Source organism: Arachis ipaensis, chromosome B10, assembly GCF_059453495.1.
Source record: "Arachis ipaensis isolate K30076 ecotype BB chromosome B10, ASM5945349v1, whole genome shotgun sequence".
NCBI classification, from domain to species: Eukaryota; Viridiplantae; Streptophyta; class Magnoliopsida; order Fabales; family Fabaceae; genus Arachis; species Arachis ipaensis.
The window spans coordinates 93,244,619-93,268,833 of record NC_142435.1 but is presented as its reverse complement, the minus strand read 5'-3'; the positions used below and the strand labels follow the sequence as shown (position 1 = coordinate 93,268,833).

The following is a 24,215-nucleotide window of genomic DNA, read 5'->3' as shown; positions in this document are numbered from 1 at the left end:
AACTGACCAGATATATTATGTAGAGTGTTCAAAATTAAGCTTGACATGATAACCTCCGATTTTAAGCAAGGGATACCATTCGAAGTGCAAGATACATGTATTGCTTATCATTTAACCTTATTTTTAGAAAAAAATTTCGTTAAATTATTTGCACAGTTATATATTTATCAAAGTATATATATAAAATAGATAGTTTATTTATAACATAGAGTAAAGTATCGTTTTTGTCCCCAACGTTTGGAGTAAGTCTTATTTGTGTCCCTAACGTTTAAATCGTCCTATTTGTAACCTTAAAGTTTATAAAAGTGATTCAATGTTATCCTACTATCAATTATACTAACAAATCATATTATATTTTTCAATTATTCTCACTTAGATGTATTCATTCTCAATTAGGTCTCACTTGGATGTGTTCAATTTTAATATTATACCCACTATTTATGTTTAGATTCAATTATGTCCCTAGAAAAGTGAATTATGTAAATGTTGTAGGAATTAGTTTCAACATTTGATGAGCTATTTTTCGGAGTAGATCATCGATTCTATCCCAGATATTTGTATTCTAACTTCAAGAAGAGATTTTTAAAACTCAAACTAAAGCCCTCATAATGTGTAATTGACGGCAAGATAACATTGAATTACTTTTACAAACGTTAGGGATAAAAATAGGACGATTTAAACGTTAGGGACAAAAATAGGATTTACCCTAAACGTTAGGGACAAAAATGATACTTTACTCTATAACATATTATTTTTTTATCTTTTTATTATAATGATATATATGATAGAATTTTAAAAGAGAAGTCCACTACATATTTATATTCTTTTGTGGTTGAGTGGAGACCACAAAACAACAAACACAACTTAAATTGACCGATTAATATTGTTAAGATTGTTCGATTGTGTTCAACACCCAAAATTATTTAGAGCTATGTCTACATATATAATTCATGGACCATTTGCTCAAAATCTCCCTACATGAAAGATGGGTACTACACCAAATATTATCTTAAAACATTCAATAACACCACAGCTATTAATGATAGTGGATACCCATCATATAGAAGATAAGACATAAGAGTAGTCACTGAAAGGAAGAGATTTCATATGGATAATAGGAATGTAATTTCTTACAACGCATATCTACTAATGTCTTATCAAGCGCATGTTAACGTAGAGTACTACAACAAGTCAAATACTATTAAATATTTGTTCAAGTATATGAATAAAGGTTCGGACAAGGTGGCAGTTGAGGTTTCAAAAGAAACTTTCAGTGGAGAGGATGCTCAGATTATTATGAGGGCAAACAATTTTTTAATTGCGGATATTTGTCTGCACGTGAGGCTGTGTGGAGAACTTTGACATATGATATTCATCGGAGATGGCCTTCAGTGATGCGATTAACCTTTCATTTGTCTGAAAAGCAAAATATCATCTTTAAAGATAATGACAATCTTAAAAAAATCATAGAATAAGAGAAAGAAACAGATACGATGTTCTTAGAATGGATGGAGGCCAACAAAGAATTTAAAGCAAGTCAAACTTTAACGTATGTTGAGTTTCCAAATCAATTTGTTTATGATAGAAAAAAAGGGAATGACATTCACGCAAGAGAGGGTATTCTATTATGAGGTTAAACTATGTTCTACTGGGTATATGCGATATCTATTATATGAGAATTTTGTTAACTGTTCAGAAAGATTGCACAATATATGAGTCTATTATGACAGTTAATAGGATTATATATCCTAACTTCCAAGATGCTTTTTATTCATTGGAACTACTGTATGACGATAGAAAATTCATTACAGCTATTAATGAGGTTTGGTCATCAATTGAGAAAACTATTTGTGATGTTATTGATATCTAATAGCGTTAGCAAACTAAATTGTATTTAGAATGCAACTTGGACATTATTAACTGACGGGATATTATATAAGAGGAGAAAAATATTGAAAAACTAAGGTATTTCATTGTGGTAATTAAATCATTATCACATGTAAGACTTTACTTGCCAAAATCAGTATTCACCTATGGACAGCTTTACGTTGCTTTGTCAAGAGTTAAGAGTCGCAATGGCTTGAACATTCTGATTCTAGGCTAAGATAGCAATCCAAAGTCATCAACAACAAATGTCATGTTCAAATAGTTTTTAATAATATTTAGGTAAGAAAAATAGTATTTTCGTTTTAGTAACATGTTATGATTTATACTTTTGTACGAATATTTGTCATAAATTTAACTAATTTATCTATAACTATACTTTTAGACTTAAAATGAAATGTGTAACATAAAGCACAACATCATATGGCAATTGTTTATCTAATGATGTTAGTAAAATATTCTATTGTCGATAAACTTTAGTTAGTTTTTTGGTATAAAGTTTAGTGTAAAATTGATACTACCAATACAGTTATATATATTCTTATCTTTTTAGGTCTCTTTTTTTTATCGTTCAAGAATATTATAAATTTTAAACTGTTTTATTTGTATTTTATTTTAAGTAAATATAAAATAACATATTTAATACACTTATTATATAATAACGATGATAGTATTATACTAAAGTTAAAAAATTTATGATTATAAAATACTATTTTTAATTTATCATGTCAAATTAAAATATAAATTCGTGCATCGCACGGGTTTAACACTAGTAGTAATACAAATGAGGAGCGCTTATGCTGACTTGGCGCCCATATATTGAATTTGGAAATTTATTTAGTTAGGTGTCGAAAATTTTTAAAATTTTATTTATAAATTATAACTTATTATTTGGTTAGGTTGTTACCTTTTGAATTTTAAAATACGTTTTCTTAGGTTGTTGGGTATTTAGTTTTTAATATTGTTGAACTAATAATTTGCTTAAGTGTCATCACTATAAATTTTTAAAATATTATTTATAAATTATAATTTATTATTTGCTTAAGTTGTTACTTTTTAAATTTAAAACAATCTTTCTGCCCTCTAGACCGAATACAAATGGGGAGACTTTTTACTGACGTGGCGCTCATATGTTGAGTTTCGAGATTATTTGCTTAAATGTCGTTATTAAAAATTTTTGTAATTTTATTTATAAATTAATAGATTATTCGGTTAGATTGTTAGATAATAATAAGGATTTAGTTTTTGAGTTTATTAGCAAGGTAGTTAGATATTTAAATCTTAATATTATTAAACTAATTTAAACAAAATTATTTATAAATTATTTCAAAATTAGGACGGTTGTTTAATAATAAAATCAATAATTTAAAAGTAATAACAAAAGTAGTAGTAAGAAACAAGTTCGAAAACAAAATAATAAGAGCTTAAATTTGAAAACAGAAACAAAACGTCCTTTTAAAACAAAACAATAAAAAATTAAATTTAAAAGAAGTTGCTACTTTTTAAATTTAAGTTGTTTACTTAAGTTGTTTTACTTTCGTTGTTATTTTTTAAATTTTAAGTTAGTTTGCTTAGGTAGTTATTTTTTAAGTTTTAAGTTATTTGCTTAGTTTGTCATCTTTTAAATTTTAAGTTATTTACAAATTAGTCTTTTAAATAATAAATTATTATTATTTGTTTAAGTTGTTACTTTTTAATTTTAAGTTATTTGAACATAAATTAAAATTTTTAAAAAATACATGCCTCAGTTAAGAGGGCTCTTATGTCTCGATTCATGAATTTGCTAAGAGAAGTCGATGATGGATAATCAATTATTATTTTTTAAATATAAACACTTACACATAATAGATGAGTAAAACAAAATTCAGGAGGTTAAACTATGTTCCACCAGGTACATGTGATATCTACTATATGAAAATTTTGTTAATTATTTAAAACGGTTGCACAACATATGAGTCTATTAGGACATTTACTGAGATTACATATCCTAGCTTCCAAGATGCTTTATATTTTATGAAACTATTGTGTGACGATAGAAAATTTATTACAGCTATTAATGAGGTCTGGTCATCAATTGAGAAAACTGTTTGTGATGCTATTGATATCTAATAGTGTTAACAAACCAAATCGTATTTGGAATGCAACTTAGACATTATTGGCTGACGGGATACTATATATGAAGAGAAAAACATTGAAAAACTAAGGTATTTCACTAAGTGATAAATCATTATCACATATAGGACTTGTTCTTGTATGGATACTTGAAGGGAGAGCTCGGTCCCTGGGAGTCGATGCCGAGTTGTTATCTTCGGTGCCGACCTTTGAGCTTTGTGGAAGTCTGAGCTTTATTCCGAGGAGATGTCCAATTATGCAGAGCGTGAGCAAGAAACAAGGGGGAAGTGTACCTGCAAAGGCACTCCGAAACTTAAGTCAGTATTGAGAATTCAATGTATCCTTTGAAGATAAAATATCATACCTTTATAGGTGAGATAAAAAATGTTGGTTACGTTTCTATTGATCATCTGAATTGAAGAGCAATTAATAGGTTTTAATAAGTGATAATGTCTGGTCGGACGTTTTTATTCCAGGGTGTAGTCCGTTGAGTCTGATTGTAACGTATAACGCCGAGTTATAACATAAAGTGCCGAGTTATAGTGCATAATGCTGAGTTATTGTATATAATGCCGAATTATGACATCAGATTTGTAACGGCCGTATCATAGCCCCCAAGCTTAGCCTGACTATATTTTGATAAAGCATGTTGAGCTTTTTTAGTTATAACTCGGCGATTTGAGTTATAGGTATGGAGCCCCCAGATCAACTTACTTTATTAAAATAATGAATAATTTGAATTTCAGACGTGATTTGAAGTTAACGTGTATTGGAAAGTGTAGTAGTCTTGTCATTTATTGTGCCTTTGATTTTTCCAATATAATTTTGAACCGTTGATTTAATAGATGCAACGGTTAGGTTTTTTCATGGAACTGAATAGTTAATTTGAATAGTTGCTAAGACGATTTTGATAAAAGTGAATTGGTTGGGTGAGAATATTGAGTTAGTTCACCGTTGTTTGGTGATTTGATTGAGTTTGATTGTGCATGTGTAAACAATGCGACTTTGAATTGAAGAGTTGTCGCGAATGTATCAATGTTTGTACTTGTATGATATGTGATTGAGTTTGTTGACTGTTGATAGTCATAGTTCGGAATTGAAGATTGAGTTTGATTGCGCATGTGTAAACGATGTGACTATGAATTGAAGAATTATCGCGAATGGATAATTGATTAAAGATTGTGTTTGATTGCGCATGTGTAAACGATGCGACTTTAAATTGAAGAATTATCGCGAATGGATAATTGATTGAATATCATTGATATAGATATGATGATAGTTGATATAGATTTGATAATGACTGATAATGATTGATATAGCTCGGATAATGATTGATATAAATCTGAAAACTGAGATAATAGATATAGATTTGAAAATAGAAAAATAGATATAGGTCGGCGAATAGAGATAACAGATATAGGTCGGCAAATAGAGATGACAGATATAGATTGACAAATAGAGATAACAGATGTAGATCGACAAATAGAGATAACAGATATAAATCTGCAAATAGAGATTACAGATATAGATCGGCAAATGGATATAACAGATGTAGATCGGAAAATCAGATATAGATCGGCAAATAGAGATATCGGATATAATTTGGCAAATAGAGATAACTGATAAAGATCGACAAATAGAGATAACTGATAAAAATCAGCAAATAGAGATAACTGATATAAATTGGAAAGTAGAGATGATAGATAAAGATCGGCAAATAGATATAACAGATGTAGATTGGAAAATCAGATATAGATTGGCAAATAGAGATATCAGATATAAATTGGCAAATAGAGATATCAGATATAAATTGGCAACTAGAGATAACTAATAAAGATCGGCAAATAGAGATAACAGATGTAAATCAGAAATTAGAGATGACAGATATAAATCGAAAAATAGAGGTGACATATAGATCGAAAAAATAGAGATAACAAATATAAGTTGAAAAATAGATATGACAGATATAGATAAGAAAAACAGATATAGATCGGCAAATAGATATAACAGATATAGATTGGCAAATAGGGATAACATATATAAATCAGAATATAGAGATGATTGATATAAATCAGAAAATAGAGATGACTGATATAAATCGGATAATAGAGATGACTGTTATAGATCGGCAAATAGAGATTTTTTATATAAATCGGCAGTTAGAGATGATTGATATAAATCAGACAATAGATATAACATATAAATTTGCAAATAGGGATAATAGATATAAATCAGAATATAGAGATGATTGATATAAATCAGAAAATAGAGATGACTGATATAAATTGGATAATAGAGATGACTGTTATAGATCGGAAAATAGAGATTTTTTTTTATATAAATTGGCAAATAGAGATGATTGATATAAATCAGACAATATATATAGATCGGCAAATAGAGATGACTGATATAAATTGAAAAATAGAGATAACAGATATAGATAGAAAAAACAGATATAGATCGACAAATAGATATAACAGATATAAATTGAAAAATCGAGATGATAGATATAGATGAGAAAAATAGATATAGATTGACAAATAGATATAACACATATAAATTGGAAAATCGAGATGACAGATATAGATCGGAAAAACATATATAGTCGGCAAATAATTATACTAGAGATGATTTGAAAAATAGAGATGACAGATATTTGATCGGAAAAACAGATATAGATCGGCAAATAGATATACTAGAGTTGAATTAAAAAATAGAGATGACAGATATTGATCGGAAAAATAGATATAGATCGGCAAATAATTATACCAGAGATGATTTAAAAAATAGAGATGACAGATTTTTTATCGAAAAAGCAGATATAAATTGGCAAATAAATATAACAGATATAAATTGAAAGATCGAGATGACAGATATAGATGAGAAAAACAGATATAGATCGACAAATAGATATAACACATATAAATTGGAAAATCGAGATGAGAGATATAGATCGAAAAAACAGATATAGATCGGCAAATAGATATACTAGAGTTGAATTAAAAAATAGAGATGACAGATATTGATCGAAAAAGTAGATATAGATCGGCAAATAATTATACCAGAGATGATTTGAAAAATAAAGATGACAGATATTTGATCGGAAAAACAGATATAGATCGGAAAATAGATATACTAGAGTTGAATTGAAAAATAGAGATGACAGATATTGATCAGAAAAATAGATATAGATCGGCAAATAATTATACCAGAGATGATTTGAAAAATAGAGATGACAAAATTTTTATCAGAAAAGCAGATATAGATTGGCAAATAAATATAACAGATATAAATTGAAAAATCGAGATGATAGATATAGATGAGAAAAACAGATATAGATCGACAAATAGATATAACAGATATAAATTGAAAAATCGAGACGACAGATATAGATGAGAAAAATAGATATAGATCGACAAATAGATATAACAGATATAAATTGGAAAATCGAGATGACAGATATAGATCGAAAAAATATATATAGATCAGCAAATAAATATACTAGAGTTGAATTGAAAAATAGAGATGACAGATATTGATCAGAAAAGTAGATATAGATCGGCAAATAATTATACCAGAGATGATTTAAAAAATAGAGATGACAGATATTTGATCGGAAAAACAGATATAGATCGGCAAATAGATATACTAGAGTTGAATTGAAAAATAGAGATGACAGATATTGATCGGAAAAATAGATATAGATCGGCAAATAATTATACCAGAGATGATTTGAAAAATAGAGATGACATATTTTTTTATCGGAAAAGCAGATATAGATTGGCAAATAAATATAACAGATATAAATTGAAAAATCGAGATGACAGATATAGATGAGAAAAACAGATATAGATCGACAAATAGATATAACACATATAAATTGAAAAATCGAGATGACAGATATAGATCGAAAAAACAGATATAGATTGGCAAATAGATATACTAGAGTTGAATTGAAAAATAGAAATGACAGATATTGATCGAAAAAGCAGATATAGATCGGAAAATAATTATACCAGAGATGATTTGAAAAATAGAGATGATAGATATTTGATCGGAAAAATAGATATAGATCGGCAAATAAATATACCAGATGAATTGAAAAATAGATATGATAGATAATGATCGGAAAAACAGATATAGATCGGCAAATAGATATACCATAGATGAATTGAAAAATAAAGATGACAGATATTGATCGGAAAAGCAGATATAGGTCGGCAAATAGATATACCAGATGTAGATCGAAAAATCAGATATAAATCGGCCTTTTTCGGGTCTTAATGATTTACTATATGACCTTTGTTTACAAAGGTGCAGGTAAGTTTGAAACCATTGGAAGGAAATGGGCCTATAAAAAGAAGGGTGTTTATTTCGAGGCCCCACGGTGGGCGCCAATTGTTCTTGTATGGATACCTGAAGGGAGAGCTCGGTCCCTGGGAGTTGATGCCGAGTTGTTATCTTCGGTGCCGACCTTTATTCCGAGGAGATGTCCAATTATGCAGAGCGTGAGCAAGAAACAAGGGGGGAGTGTACCTGCAAAGGCACTCCGAAGCTTAAGTCAGTATTGAGAATTCAATGTATCCTTTGAAGATAAAATATCATACCTTTATAGGTAAGATAAAATAGGTCGATTACGTTTCTATTGATCATCTGAATTGAATAGCAATTAATAGGTTTTAATAAGTGATAATGTCTGGTCGGACGTTTTTATTCCAGGATGTAGTCCGTTGAGTCTGATTGTAACGTATAACGCCGAGTTATAACGTAAAGTGCCGAGTTATAGTGCATAATGTTGAGTTATTGTATATAATGCCAAATTATGACATCGGATTTGTAAGGCCGTATCAGGACTTTACTTGCCAAAATCAGTATTCACAAATGGGCAACTTTACGTTGCTTTATCAAGAGTTAATAGTCGCAATGGCGTGAACATTCTAATTCTAGATGAAGATAGCAATCCAAACTCATCAACAACAAATGTCGTATTCAACGAAGTTTTTAATAACATTTAGATAAGAAAATAGTATTATCATTTTAGTAACATGTTATGATTTACACTTTTGTACAAATATTTGTCGTAGATATAACTAATTTATTAACTATACTTTCACACTTGAAATAAAATGTGTAACATGAAGCACAACATCATATGCTAATTGCTTTTTTAATGAGGTTAGTAAAATACTAGGTTGTCGATAAATTTTCATTAGCCTTATAATATAAAGTTTAGTATAAAATTGACATACTACTATTACAGTTATATATGTTCTTATTTTTTCAGGTCTCTTTCCTTATGCTTTAAGAATATTATACACTTCAAACTGTTCCATTTGTATTTTATTTTGAATAAAGATAAAACAACATATTAAGTACGTTTATTATATAATCACGATAATAATATTATACTAAACTTAAAAAATTTATAATTATAAAATATTATTTTCGATTTACCATGTCAAATTAAAATTTAATCTCGTGTATCGCACGGATTTAACACTAGTACATTTAAGTTTCTGATCTTTTTAAAATTTGGACACATCTATCTCTGAATCAAATTTGTCTCATTTTAAAAACTCTCCTATATGTACATTTGTATCGGCCAAATTAATACAACGGCAACTACGTTTGATTTTTCTATTGAGTTTGACAGACCTAAATGAACAGAAAAATTGAGATGTTCAAATTTAAAAAAAAAATTAAAATTTAAATATCTTTTAATATATGCGGGCCAAAAAATAAATAACCGATTTGTCTCTTTCCTCTCTCATACTTTTTATTGATTACAACCGATTTTGTTAACGGTTTTTGGTTCGACAAATCGGTTTGAACTTTCCAAACCATGGTTTAGATAAATCAAGAATTCAAAAAAAGAATTTTGATTCAGACGCATCCAAAGATACTTGATTTTTTGAATCCCATTTTCCCTTTATATACTACACCGAATCACCTTCAAATGCCAAAACCCTAATTCACCAAGGGCCCCAAATTCCCATAATTTCCATGAAGAATTCTCCTCGGATGAACAATGTACCGATTGCCAATCCCAACTATATCGGTACACCGAATCGCCATGAAGCAGGGGAAAAAGAAGGTCTCAGTGACATCAAACGGAGAAAGTGTAACAAAACAGTCACTGCTCGTAAAAGAGTTTCTAAGGTAATTGTTATTATTACTTTTTATATTTGTTACCGCATTCAGTTCTAGACTTGAGAATTTTAAAATATGGGGTTTCAATTTTCCTAATGTATGCTGATTACCTAAGCAGAGTAACAAGACAAAGAAAAATGTATTGGTTAATGGAAATAAGGAGACAGCTTCATCAGACTCAGTTCAGAAGATTGATTTGCGGTTGGAGGCGAAATTGTCAGGGGAGGTTAGTGATCAGACTGCTTATCTCGTTGGCAGCTTGCCCTATTTTGTTTTTTTATACGTATATCTTTTTTCAATGCGTGTGGATTAGCAATGTGGTCTATACGAGTGTTAAGAGTTAAGACATTGAACATAAAACTTCTGTGCTGACATGATTCAGCTACTTTTGTTCCTTTGCAACCCATTTGTGATCAACATATATCTCTTTGATTCAGGAGTACTCGAGGATGTTTGCCGGGCAGCAAATACACCCATTTTTTTCTTTATGGAAATTAGGGAAGAAATCTCAGGAGCTGGATAAGACAAAACATAGTTTATGCACAGACAGGAGAGAGGATGGAAGAATTTTTAATGGTCCTGTTCATATTTTTGAAAGTTGTCAGGTAGTGGTATTTGTGTTGGTAATCTGATACTCCTTATTTATGATCATTGGTAGCTTAATGCTTACTTTATTAGCTTTAACTTCTGCAATTTCTTCTAATTTGAGTTAGACATAAATCTTGCCAATGCAGGATGGTACCTCATCCCTTGACTGGAATAACTGGACATTTTTGGGGAAGACTACCATTGCAAAATACAGTTCAGAAACTCCGAATTTGCCTGTTTTGACGAGTTCTGTTGAACCCTTAAATTTTGATAACCTTCATAGTGCTGTGGACCAATCCCATGCTTTAATTTCTCAGAATGCTATGCCTTGCTCAGATGGTCAGCTTTCTCTTCTGCCAGACATTCTGCAAGAAATATCGCTAGCAAACTCCGCTGTGCCTGATGATCAACCAATATGCCCTTCAAAGTCAGATGATGCCAAGATGGTATATAATTTGTTCTAGAGTCTAACTAATGTGTCCTGTCCCTGGTAACCTGGTCCCTTTGTGCATTGTAGAAGCTTGTTTAGAAGGGGGATTTCATTCACTTATAACTATGGCTGAAAATTATTGTCAGGATTTGGAGCTTGATGGAGTCAGTACTTTTTCAGGACAAGCAGGTTGTTTTAGATCATCAGACACTCAGCCCCTGAATAGATTTTTCCAAGAAAGGTTGATATGCGCATGGCGCACACCCCTAATCATGTAAACTTTGTTTTATTATTATTTTTCTTTTCCATTTGCATTCTAGACTCTGCTCATAAGTCATGACCTTGTGCCAAATTTTTTGTTATTATAACTGATTGGTTTGTGTGCCTGTGTATTGTTTCTGGCTGAAAGTAATGAGAACATTTGATTAACATCTTGATTGACATGGTTTAGTAGTTTAAGCAAAATTTAATTGTTACTGTCTATGTTCCACTTTCTCTATCTATCTGTTTTAGCATGGTTTGGTGTACCAGGTTTCTGTTAGTAGTTCAGCAAATAATTTTTTATTCAGTTGTAAGAAAATGGCTTGGTTAATCCATGTGATCGACCTTACCCAGTGGGATAAGAATTGGTGGTTGTTGTAGGAAAATGGCAGTTTTTAAGTTGGATTTATTTTGCTTCTTAGACTAACGAGATTCATAGCAACTTGGAAATTATGGTTTTTGATTTTTGTTTTTGCCTCATATTCTTTTGCCTCGGCTAGAACATTTGTTTGCTAAAACCCTTTTATCCTACATTGTAGTATGAAGTCTTACTACCATAGTTGTCAAGGTAAGTCCGGAAGCTTATGGATTCACAAGTACAAGCCAACAAAGGCCTTTGAGGTCAGAGATTTCTGGTACTTGCCCTTTTTCTCCTCTCCTAAAAGAATTTAATTGGACTTTCGCGTTATAACTCTTATTGTTCTTCGTGCCTTTCTTGTGCAATCTCTTGTCTAGGTGTGCGGTAATTATGAATCTGTAAATTTCTTGCATGAGTGGTTAAAACTTTGGAAGGAAAGACGAAAGCAAAGCAGAATGCATTCCGCTAATGGGGATCAAAGTGACTTGCAAGACTATGATTATAATGGTTCTGATTGTGACTCTGATTTGGAAAATGTACACCAGGACAAATTCTTGCAGAATCTTCTTCTAATTACAGGACCTGTTGGGGTGCGTGAAAATACATTTGAATGCTAGATATCCAGAGCTATGCTAGATATCCAGAGCTGTGTTTTCTCTTCTACTATTCTCTCACTATAAATGTGCAGGTTATGAAGTTCCAGGTTTTCTTCTGCAAGGATCATTTGATTGTTGTGCTTTTCTCTATTTTCTGTTATTGCAGAGCGGCAAGTCTGCTGCTGTCTATGCTTGTGCCCAAGAGCAAGGATTTGACGTTTTAGAGGTATCTCTCTTCAATACAAATATATTTGGCCTTTATGTTTTTCAACTGATGAACTTTTATAATGATGATATTTGTTGATCAGATGCTTCCTGTGAACATCCACCTTGATTTTTGAAAGGCATCACAAAATCAAGTATTAGCAACCAGTTAGCTAGATAATAACTAGATTGTGATTTGTTAGGATTGAAACATGTGACTCAATATTCAGTCACGTGATTAGGATTGAATAGAAGGAGATGTAGGTCAAGGCATTGATTTCATTGATCATAGGAAATAGTTTTAAGTCATTATATTGTTGTTTTTCGAAAATGAAAATATATTTATTTATTTCTATTTTGCTGAATGGTCTCTATCCTAATGCAAATATTCAAGTATAGAACCCATGTTTTCTGCTACATGTTTCTCCTCTCTCTCTCTCTCTCTCTCTCTCTCTCTCTCTCTCTCTCTCTCTCTCTCTCTCTCTCTTCTGTTTTCCATAAATTCAACATGTTATCAAAGCAACACCATCCTACATGATCTTTGTGTAATTTTTCAGCTATTAGAGTTTTCTACTTGATGTGTAATTTTTCCGCTCATTTGTAATTGTTGAATTTTGTGGGGGAGAATAAGAAAGGAGGAGAAAGAGTGAAGGAGAGAAACTCTGATTATACATTAGGTATAGAGATTGAAATCAGAGGAAATGTTCTGGAGCTTTTGCAAGGCAAGGGCTTGGAAGGTGAGGTGCAAGCTGATGACAAACTCATAGGCATGTTCAGGAGCTTTTGTAAGGGAAGGATGTGTCTGGGGTTTAAAATTAAAAGTGGAAAGCTGTATTACAAAGGAAGATTGGTGATTGCAAGAAACTCCAAACGGATTCCCCAAATTTTGAAAGAATTTTATCATACAAAAGTGGGGGGACATTCTAGATACTTTTGGACCTACAAGAAAATTTCCAGGGTGCTGTATTGGGAAGGAATGAAAAAATAAATACATCAAAGAATGTTAGGTTTGCCCAAGAAATATGCACTAGACTTTTTGCCCGCTGGCCTTTTGCAACCACTAACTATCCCGACAAATGTATGGTCTGATGTGTCTATGGACTTCATAGGAGGATTACCTAAAGCTTTGAGAATGGACACTATCTTGGTGGTTGCAGATACGATGACTAATTACCCCCATTTGTTTGCTCTAGCACACCCTTACACCGCCAAAGACGTAGCTCCTGTGTTTGTCAAAGAAGTGGTGCGACTCCATGGTTTTCCAAGATCAATTGTTTCAGATCGGGATATGAGCAACTTTTGGGTTAAGCTGTTCAACGAATCTGGATTCTGGAACTATCCTCAAGATGAGTTATGCTTATCATCCGCAAACGGATAGGCAAAGGGAGGCTGTAAATAAATGCTTGGAAACTTACTTGAGGTGTCTTATAGGTTCCAAACAAAAATAGCGGCCTAAATGCCAGCTTGTGCAAAATTTTGGTTTCATATCAATTATCATGGCTCCATTTGAATGTCCTCTTTTAAAGCCCTTTCTGGTAGAGAAACCCCAGTGCTCGAGAGGTGGAGGAGAAACTATAATAGTAGAAGTTGGGATCCTCTTAGAAGAGAGGAACCAAATGATTGACGAGCTAAAATTTCCCCAAATAAAAATGAAGACATATGCAGATTAGAAAGGAGACGTGGGACCTATGAGAAAGGGGAGATGGCGTATTTTAAGTTGCAGCCTTATAAGATGCAGGCACTGGCCAAAAGGGTCAGTCAAAAGCTTAGTCCAAGGTTTTATGGACCATTTGAGACACTAGAAAGGGTGGGGTACGTTTTATATCAGTTGAACCTACCCAAAACAACTAGAATTCATCCAGTTTTTTTATCTTTCTCAATCAAAAAGCTGTGTTAGCTTGAATTTGCATCCGCAACCACTTCCAGCAGCTGTTTCAGAAGGATGGGAGCTTCAGGCTCAACTAGAAGAAGTCCTCAAGGTTCACCAATGCAGCAGGACACCTTGAAGAGTTGATCAATTAGCAAGATTTAGTAGATTTTGAAAATTCGTGGGAGCTGGGGCACTGAAATTCAGATGGTTTTCCCATCTTTCCACCTTGAGATCATGGTGGCTCTTCAAGGGGCTGGTATTGTAGAAGACCCTGATAAAAGTAATGCTGAAAAAGAAATGGAAGATAAAAAAGGAGACAAGCAAATGTAATAGGTCAATCATTAGGGATAGAAAGATTTCTCCTTTACCTTTTAATTTTTCTAGGAAAAAGATGAGACGTGTTGTGGTTAGGGAATGAGTAGGCTGTCATTACAGGCATGCTCGTTGATAAGAATGATTAGAGCATGGGAGTATATTTATTTTAATTGAAAGGAAGCAGGGAAATAAGGAGAAGAGGTAGACGAGAATTTCCTAAGAACAGAAATAGTGGCCAAAGGGTTCCTTATGCCCATAACCTAGGAGAGATGATAGGACTCTACAATTTCCTTTCTTGTATTTTGATAGAAACAGGTTTGGCGTAATTTACAAGAGAGGTAAGTAGTTTAGTTGCTGTTTTTAACTGTTTAGTCCCTAATTGCTGCTAGTTGGCTATCTGTTTGTGCCGATGGAGCTGAATTAGCAGGCATAAGAGTAGTTTAATTCTGCTCAGCTAGGAGTAAGACTACTGCTCTTATGCCTGCTAAACAGTTAGAATCAGCAACTAAACTACTTACCTCTCCTCTTGTAAACTAAGCCAACCTGTTTCTATCATATTCTCAATTCTATTTTCATATTGTATTTTCAATCCTGTTGTTTTAATTAAATAAGAAAAACCAGTAAAGAGTATGAAATCCCACTGATTTCACCTCAGAATTCTACTTAATTATCATTATTATATACTTCAACAAGTATTTCCGGTTTAGGTTTTTACAGATGTATTCTTTTCTTTTTCTTTGGAAATATTGGGGTCTGTATTTTTGGTTTGAATTTGGCCATAAATATTTGAAATTAATGATTATTATGATCTAATTGCCTCTCAACAGCTTAATACATCAGACTGGCGAAATGGGACTGCTGTCAAGCAGTATTTTGGAGATGCTCTTGGATCACACGGCTTCAAAAGGTTTCTTTACTTTTCCTTATACATGCTTTCACCTTCCTCCAATATTTTGTTGGTTTATTTTAGTGTTTTTGTGTTGTATTTTGTCGTTCGCTGAAAATAAATATTTCATTGTCTTCCATTTCTTAAGTTTCCTTCATTCCCTAATCAACAGAGACACTAGAATCATACAACCCTGATTCAGCTCCTCTGTTTCTACCTTCATTCTCTCTTCAATTCTCTGCTACAATCTACTATCTTATACACTACTATCTCTATTTCTGCTATGCTTGTCTAGTCTATTTCATTCTTACAGTTACATCGTCTGCCTTGATTTAATTTTAGATAAAGACTTATTGTAGTAAGTCATTCTGTCAAGCCATTTCTGCGATGGATGTTTTATTTATATGATGTATTTTCAGGTTATTGGAACACACTGTGTGTTCACGGGAGAAAAAAACTGTGAAATTGCCGTCAGCTCCAGCATTTCCTAATGATAAAGCAGCAGAGGATATTGATAAGGATGTCATTGAACTGATAACCATATCTGATGATGGATCCCAGAGTCCTGATGGGACATCTTGGAGCTTACATCGCAAAAGTAGTGAATTTACGTGTTATAATGTACAAACATTAATTCTAGTTGAGGATGTTGATGTGCTTTTTCCTGAAGATCATGGATGCATTTCTGCCATACAACACATTGCTAAGACAGCAAAAGGGCCTATAATATTGACCAGCAATAGTGAGATTGCTTTTTAATTTTTATAGTCATACTGTCACTATTGATTTTTAATTTTTATAGTCGTACTTTTTAAATCAGCATATAGCTTTTATCAATGAGTGTGTTTATAACAACACTTTAGTTGTATATTTTAGGTAATAAGGTTGGCCTTCCAGGTAATTTTGAGAGACTAAACATTTCATTCTCATTGCCATTAGCAGATGAGTTGCTTTGCCATTTGTACATGGTATGTGCTTTCAGATATCCAAAGCCCAAATGAAAAAAAATTGAAAAGAAAAAATGTTCGGAAACAAAATGTAATAATTTATACATTGTTCTGTGAATGATCTCCAGGTTTGTGTCACAGAAGATATCAACAGCAGCCCTCTTTTACTGGAGAGATTTATACAGTCTTGCAACGGAGATATTCGCAAAATCATCATGCAACTTCAGTTTTGGTTCCAGAGTAAAAACTATGCAAAAGGTGTATTACACGTGAATTAAACTTTGCTTCTCATACAATTATATAATCAAGAAGTGTTTTTATTAGTTAAGCACAGCAATAGCCTCTATCATTGTTCACATCAAAGAAAACATTTACAATGTTAGAGAAGTTAAAAGCTCCCTCCCTCCCCCCAAAACACACACACACAAAACGAAAGGAGAAAAGTAGAAATTAAAAATCAAGAGAGAGAGAGGGGCAAACGGAATCAAATACTGGAACTGCTACTATTTATATATTCATTCCATGAAATTCCTTCTGTGTTTATATACCATACCATTTATTTCCCCGTAGTTTTATCTGTTTTAAGTAGGAAAGGCATTGTTTCTTCCACGTATATTTGATGATAATAGGATGTAAGTTTTAATTAATCAAGGTAATTGTTTCCTTTTTCTGCATGATATAATATTATTAATTGTTGAATTTTGTACGCTGCTAATAAGTGTTTCAATGAACATATTTGTTTTCTCATTTATCTTCTGTCTTTCTTTTTCACCAGCTTTTTTCGTCATAAGAGTTTGTTATGACTCCATTTTGGCAGAAGGATACATACATACATATATATATATATATATATATATATACACACACACACAAAATTCCCATATCTTATTGTTATTGCAATGACTTGCCAAAACTTAATCTCTTTTTATTCTTTGTCCAGATCAGAAAGTGCAGACATTTTATAGCTCAATTCCATTTGATCTCGAGGCTACTCATCAGATACTGCCAAAGATAATACCATGGAGTTTTCCTTCAGAGTTTTCCAAACTAATTGAGACGGAAGTTGCCAGGCTAATAACCATAGTGGAAGAAGACTCATGCATGCAGGGTTTACGTATGAAAGAGTTTCATGCAGTTGAAAGGAAATTTGATTCGGATGTGCAATCTATGGACACTAATTATGTAGATACCGCCAAGAGGAATAGATCTATTTCAAAGTGCGGCCAGTCTGACAGTCAATATAGTAGTACTATGTCTGAGCTTTCTAGTTGTTCTGGACTCCTAGGAATTTCATCTTGGCAAAATTGCCAAAAGAAGCCGGTCATTTCCTCTGGTTCTGTAAATAAGGATCCAAATGATAATGGACAGTCTACATATTTTGAACCTTATAATGGACAAACCTTTGAAGTCAACAATGAATCTCCCTGCAAGTTTCAATCTGAAACATACACCAGCAAGTCATTTCACAAGATAGCTTGTTCTGGTTTGGATGATTGTAAATGTTCAGGAACAGCTGAAGTTGCATGCTTAACTGAAAATAGAATAGGGACCACATTTAGTGCAGTGACTTCTGGCCTTCTTTCTGGCCCAACTAACTTTTTTCCAAATAATAACGTTACTCCTTTCACTCTCAGTGATTATCAGGGCAGATCCAAATTCCTGCAGAAATTTGAACCACTTGATGCTAGAATTCAAGAATCTTATTCTACGGCGGCTGTACAAGATTTTCGAGATGAGAACAATGAAGCTACAAGTCTATATGACACGACTCGTGATGATTTCAAACCAAAATCAGAATTAGACTACAATTTGATTATGGAAACAGATGAGGTTCAAAATATGTGGAGGAAACTTCGTGATCACCGAATGGATTTAGGACAGCATGGCACTGCAGAACAGCTAGGTGCTATTCAAGTTGTTAAACTTGCAAGTGGGTTGAGTAACTTACTTTCAGAATGTGACCTGTTATTTCGTAATCATCAAGAAAAAGAATGTGTAAGTGTCAAATTTTCCAATCTCTCTCAGTTGTATTTATCACCTCTCTTATACCTTATTGAATATGCAGGGTATCATGGAACATCCCAAGTTTCTTTCTGATGAAGACACATTTAATTGGTATGATGAGCAAGCGATGATGTCTACGATTGCTGTACACGGGTTTTGTTTTTATGCTAAATGTATTTCAGATGTAGGATCTATGTTTGGTTTTGAGCCTAAAAACAATACAGATATAACTTCGGAAATGTTGGCTTCCACTACTAATGTTATGACACTGGGGAAGTTATCTAGACAGGATCACAAAAAAATCACTACTTTATATACTAATAAACAATTAGAGCTGAAGAAAGCAATGAACGATACAAAGAGGTATTTACTCGACTTTCATGCAAATGCCTATCACAGTTCTGTACCTGTCTCAGTGCTTTTTCTATTTATTTATTTATGTAAACAAAAAGCTATCTCTTGGTGTCAACCTCACTTTGTAACCCCTACCATACAGTGAAAGCAAAACATCTCTGATGAAGGTGATCCAGTCCATTGTTCCTACAAGATTATCACTGGCGCTGAAAGGCACTGCATTCAATGAGTATCTATCTACGGTTCGCCAAATTTCGATTTCAGAAGGTTTACGCATTTTGCAAGGTGTTGAGAAGAAGAGAGGAAAAAGGTATACTTGAACGGCTTTTTAGTGCATTCAGTTTATTATGAAAGTCTTGCTAGTCTACTTTAGTTACTCAATCTTAGTGTTTGAATGCAGGGCCCGGAGTGCTCAACATTACTTGAGCAGATGCACAATGATGTCTCCTGAAGATATATCATTGGTATGTCAGGGTGATTTGTACAGTAAGATGTCTTCACAATTCGCAGCTGAGGTGAAAAGCAACTGTACATGAATTAATTTATGGGGTAGATTAGGAAATATTAATCTCATTCATTTTGTGACCGTAGCCATAGGTTAGGTACTGGTATGTTATATAGATCAGCTTTGGGTACATTTTCTTTATACATTTTTTATTGTATAAAGAATAAATGTTTTATCTTGTTAATTCTTATCAATTATTTTTACAGATTTGCTATACATCAAAGTAATATTGTCATCCAAGTCTAACTAAGTAGACTCAATACCAACAAAAACCATTCTCATTAAAAAGAGCGTGATTATACGCGCACACACCATTTACGTTATCGCCATCGTTGTCTTCTTCGCGTTCCTCTTCCTCCACTTTCTCCTTCTCCTCCTGCCCTTTTTCTTTCTCCTTTTTCTTCTTCTTCTTCTACTTCTTCTTTGCATGTTTTTCCTCATCATCATTCTTTTGTTGTTGCTGCTATTGCAGTAGAAAGTGAAGGAGAAAGAGTTTTGAATTGTGCAGGAAAACGAGTCCAAATGCACTTTAATTCACTCAGAAATGAACCGAAATTATATAATGATTGTGATATAATTAACTCAGAAATGAATTGAATTTACATAATGGATTGCGATACAATTAACTCAGAAAATGAACCGCAATTACATAACAATTACGACATAATTAACTGAGAAATGAACCGAAATTTACCATAATAATGGCGACAGATAAACTCAGTTCGAAAATAAGGACACAAACAAGAGTGAATTATGAACAAAAACACATCCAAAATCAATTTTGGATCAGACGTTATTAATATATTTTTTCTTCTTTTTTGTTTGATATTTTCTTTTCTTTTTCTTGGTTTTATTCTTCTCAAGAGAGTAAATAAATTTTGAGAAAATAAAATAAAAGGGTGAAGATGAAGAAGAAAAAGATGAAAAAGAAGAAGAAACAATAGAAGATGAGGAGAAGGAGGAAAAAGGATTTTGAGTTGTGCTGGACAATGAGTCCAAATGCACCTTAATTCACTCAGAAATGAACAAAAATTACATAATGGACTGCAATATAATTAACTTAGAAATGAACTGAAATTACATAACAATTACAACACAATTAGCTTAGAAATGAGTTAAAATTACATAATGATTGCGACACATAAAATCAATTCGAAAATTAACAGACAAACAAGACTGAATCGTGAATAGAAACATCTAAAATCAATTTTGGATCAGAAAACATCATCAACATGGCAAAAATTCAACAATAACAATAGCAATAACGATGACATGTATAACGAAGAAGAAGAAGAATCTGTATGCATGAATTTAGAAGAAGAAGAAGAAGAACGCATGCGTGAATTTGAAACAAGAAGAAGCAGCGAAAGGGGAGAAAAAAACGAAAAAAAAAGTGCATGATCTAAAATTATTTGGATGAATTTGAATGTTAAAATTGTTTGAATATGAAGAATAATTCTTATTTTTAATACTAAAGATTCACAAAAGATGTATATACAAATGTGTTATAATTACTGTTTATTTACTTGTCTTTTTAGTTTGTGTAGATAAAGATTACATCATGTATGGTTAGGAATTTGGTCTTGAACTAACAAAATCTAGAAAAATGGTAGAATTTAGAATTGTAAAGATGAGTGATGAGTCATTGCATTCCTGATATTATTGCTAAATAATAATGTATTATTTGTACTCACAAATGTTAAGAAGCTGATAAATCAGTTCACGGAAAAATAAAATTCGCTATGTGCTTATAAAAGATGGATTTTTGTTGACAAAACTATTTGAATCCTAAAAACTTTTTTAAATTTTCTCTCTTAATTTAACTCAATATATTTTTGGATGCGGTATGGGCTGGACAGGCCCGACCCACGCCAAAGATACACACCACATGACTCGAACGGGTCACCAAAGGATCCGATCCATCCTCATTAAATTCAAATCACTCTCCCTACCTACCTCTAAGCTCAAGTGCCTAACTAATCGCTCAAAACTTTTTCTTTAAACTCGTAGTTGCAGTCTCTCCGAAGCTTAGTTCTACAAGTGGCAGTGGGTGGCGAAGAACTGTGAGAATGATTCAACCACTTCTGATCTGGAGCTTGTTGGCAGAGAGACTTGCGACTGTCAAAGATGTTCTTCTGAAGGATTTCTGTTTGATTCTCGTGTTTCTGATTGAATGATTTCAAACCTCTTTCCTACCTTTTGGCCCTTCCGTTTGATGTCACTAACAGCCCTAGTCTTCCACTCCGCTGCTACCCCTCGCTACAAATTGATCAATTGCCCAATTGGTATGATTGGCTACCAATCCCAGGATTCTGACCTCTTCGTGGATTCAGTTTCAACTTTGTTGCTTGCTCCCTCAGATCTTCCGGAAAAGAAGTGTTCCAATTATGGTTGATCTTGTCTTAACTTCTTGCTTCTGCGATCAGGTGCACCATTCTGTTTCCCTCCCTTGGAATCCAAGTGAACCCACAGTTTGCTAATTTTGATTTTATCTTCCTAATGTCTTCCAGGGCTGGGTCAATTTCCCAAATGATGCCTCCTGATTTCAAAGATTCAACTATTGATATGCAATCCGATTCGATTATGGATTTGTCTAAGTTCCTTGTTAATATCATTGCTTCTCTAATAGCAGAAGCTTCTGCAACCAGACTCGATCTAACTTCGATTTTTTTGGCAGTACCTCTTCTTATGTGTCCCTAGCTTCTCTTATGATCGTAGTTGAAGCTCCTGTTTTGTATTTGTTGAGAATGCTGCATCTACATTTATCTTTATCCAGTTAGGGGGGGTGGGGGGGGGGGGGGGGGGGCTTTCCAAACCATATGTAATTTTCCCTTGCCTTCTTCATTGTGGACATTACGCTGCTAGTTCTATTTTTTGTGTTTTTGTTGAACTCTGTTTCTTGGAACCTTGCAGTGTTGATTTCTTTCATGCAAACAACTTCGTATGAGATGATTATGTCATGAACTATTAGTATATCTTAGTTATTGTAAACATAATCAGAGCCGTATACTGCTGTTCATGCTATCACACATATACAATATATATGTTTGAGAAATAATGAAATTCTTAAAGATCTATTTATTTTGTCATCATAATAAAGAGGAAGATTGTTAGCTCCAAGATATCTCAGATTGAGTTTTCATGATTAACAAAACTAGAAAATAATTTAATAATTTCAAGAGTAATTACCCAAATTAGTCCCCGAGGATTTTAGAATTGGACATTTTAATCCCCAAAGAAAATTAATACACGGATCAGTCCCCAAGGTTTTACTCCGGCAGACAAATCAGTCTCCAGTTCATTTTCCGGCAGAGTAATTACCCAAATCAGTCCTCAAAGATTTTAAAAACGGACATTTTAGTCCCCAAGAAAAACTAACGTACAAATCAATCCCCAACGGTTCTCTCTGTTAGACATAATAGTCCCCCGTCCAAAAATAAATAAAATAAAATAATTATTATCATTAATTGCACAATAATATTGTACTATATTTTTTGTATTTTTTAGACAAAAATAATGATAAATTTATTCATTAAATTCTTATATATATACCCAAATCAGTCCCCGAGAATTTTAGAATCGGACATTTTAGTCCCCAAGAAAAATTAATACACAGATCAGTCCCCAAGGTTTTACTCCGACAGACAAATCAATCCCCAGTTCATTTTCCGACAGAGTAATTACCCAGATCAGTCCCCAAAAATTTTAAAAACGGACATTTTAGTCCCCAAGAAAAACTAACGTACAAATCAATCCCCAATGTTTCTCTCTGTTAGACATAATAGTCCACCGTCCAAAAATAAATAAAATAAAATAATTATTATCATTAATTGCACAATAATATTGTACTATATTTTTTGTATTTTTTAGACAAAAATAATGATAAATTTATTCATTAAATTCTTATATATATATATATATATATAGTCACTCAATATTAATAACAATAATAATAATAATAATAATAATAATAATAATAATAATAATAAAATGATTAGAGATTATTTTACAAAAAATTTAAAGTTAAAATCATTTGATATTTTTGTATTTAATATAATCAAAAGATGTCCTAAGTAAAAAAAATTATATATGTTTATATTAAAAAATATGTATTAAAACAAAATATTTTAATTTGAATTTATATTAAATACATATTTTTTTTAATATAAACATATTTAAAAAATAGTACATCTTTTGATTATATTAAATACAAAAATATCAAATAATTTTAACCTTGATTTTTTTGTAAAATAATCTCTAATAATTTTATTTATTATTATTATTATTAATTACATAATAATATTATATCATAATTTTTTGTATTTTCTAGATAAAAATAATGATAAATTTATTCATTAGATTCTTATATATGTATTTATATATATATATATATATATATATATATATATATAATCACTCAATAATAATAATAATAATAATAATAATAATAATAATAATAATAATAATAATAATAATAATAATAATCAATAAAATTATTAGAGATTATTTTATAAGAAATTTAAGGTTAAAATCATTTGATATTTTTGTATTTAATGTAATCAAAAGATGTATTATTTTAAAAAATATGTTTGTATTAAAAAAATATGTATTTAATATAAATTCAAATTAAAATATTTTGTTTTAATACATATTTTTTAATATAAATATATATAATTTTTTTTATATAGGACATCTTTTGATTATACTAAATACAAAAATATCAAATGATTTTAATTTTGAATTTCTTGTAA

At 31.9% G+C, this 24,215-nt stretch overlaps 1 protein-coding gene and 1 long non-coding RNA gene across 5 annotated transcripts; both read left to right on the top strand.

Moving 5' to 3' along the window:
- The first annotated feature begins 9,749 nt into the window (after positions 1–9,749).
- Positions 9,750–19,704, top strand: LOC107622883 (uncharacterized). 4 transcript variants are annotated; one of them, XM_088508759.1, is made up of 16 exons: positions 9,750–10,155; positions 10,265–10,372; positions 10,584–10,751; positions 10,881–11,180; positions 11,311–11,405; positions 11,965–12,046; positions 12,161–12,373; positions 12,546–12,605; positions 15,596–15,675; positions 16,074–16,396; positions 16,531–16,622; positions 16,730–16,859; positions 17,542–18,596; positions 18,667–18,968; positions 19,102–19,269; positions 19,360–19,704. In XM_088508759.1, the coding sequence occupies exons 1-16, from the start codon at positions 10,000–10,002 to the stop codon at positions 19,493–19,495; spliced, it is 3,468 nt and encodes a 1,155-aa protein (XP_088364885.1). In that variant the 5' UTR covers positions 9,750–9,999; the 3' UTR covers positions 19,496–19,704. The 4 variants fall into 4 exon arrangements, with proteins under 4 accessions (XP_088364885.1, XP_020970522.1, XP_016180429.1 ...); XM_021114863.2 differs by having other exon boundaries at positions 9,788–10,155; positions 11,311–11,438; XM_016324943.3 differs by having other exon boundaries at positions 9,788–10,155; positions 10,584–10,754.
- Positions 19,705–21,430: 1,726 nt separating this feature from the next.
- LOC107621788 (uncharacterized) lies at positions 21,431–22,542 on the top strand. The gene is made up of 2 exons (XR_001615942.3): positions 21,431–21,890; positions 21,975–22,542. It is a non-coding gene; the product is annotated as an uncharacterized LOC107621788 (long non-coding RNA).
- The last annotated feature ends 1,673 nt before the right edge of the window (positions 22,543–24,215 follow it).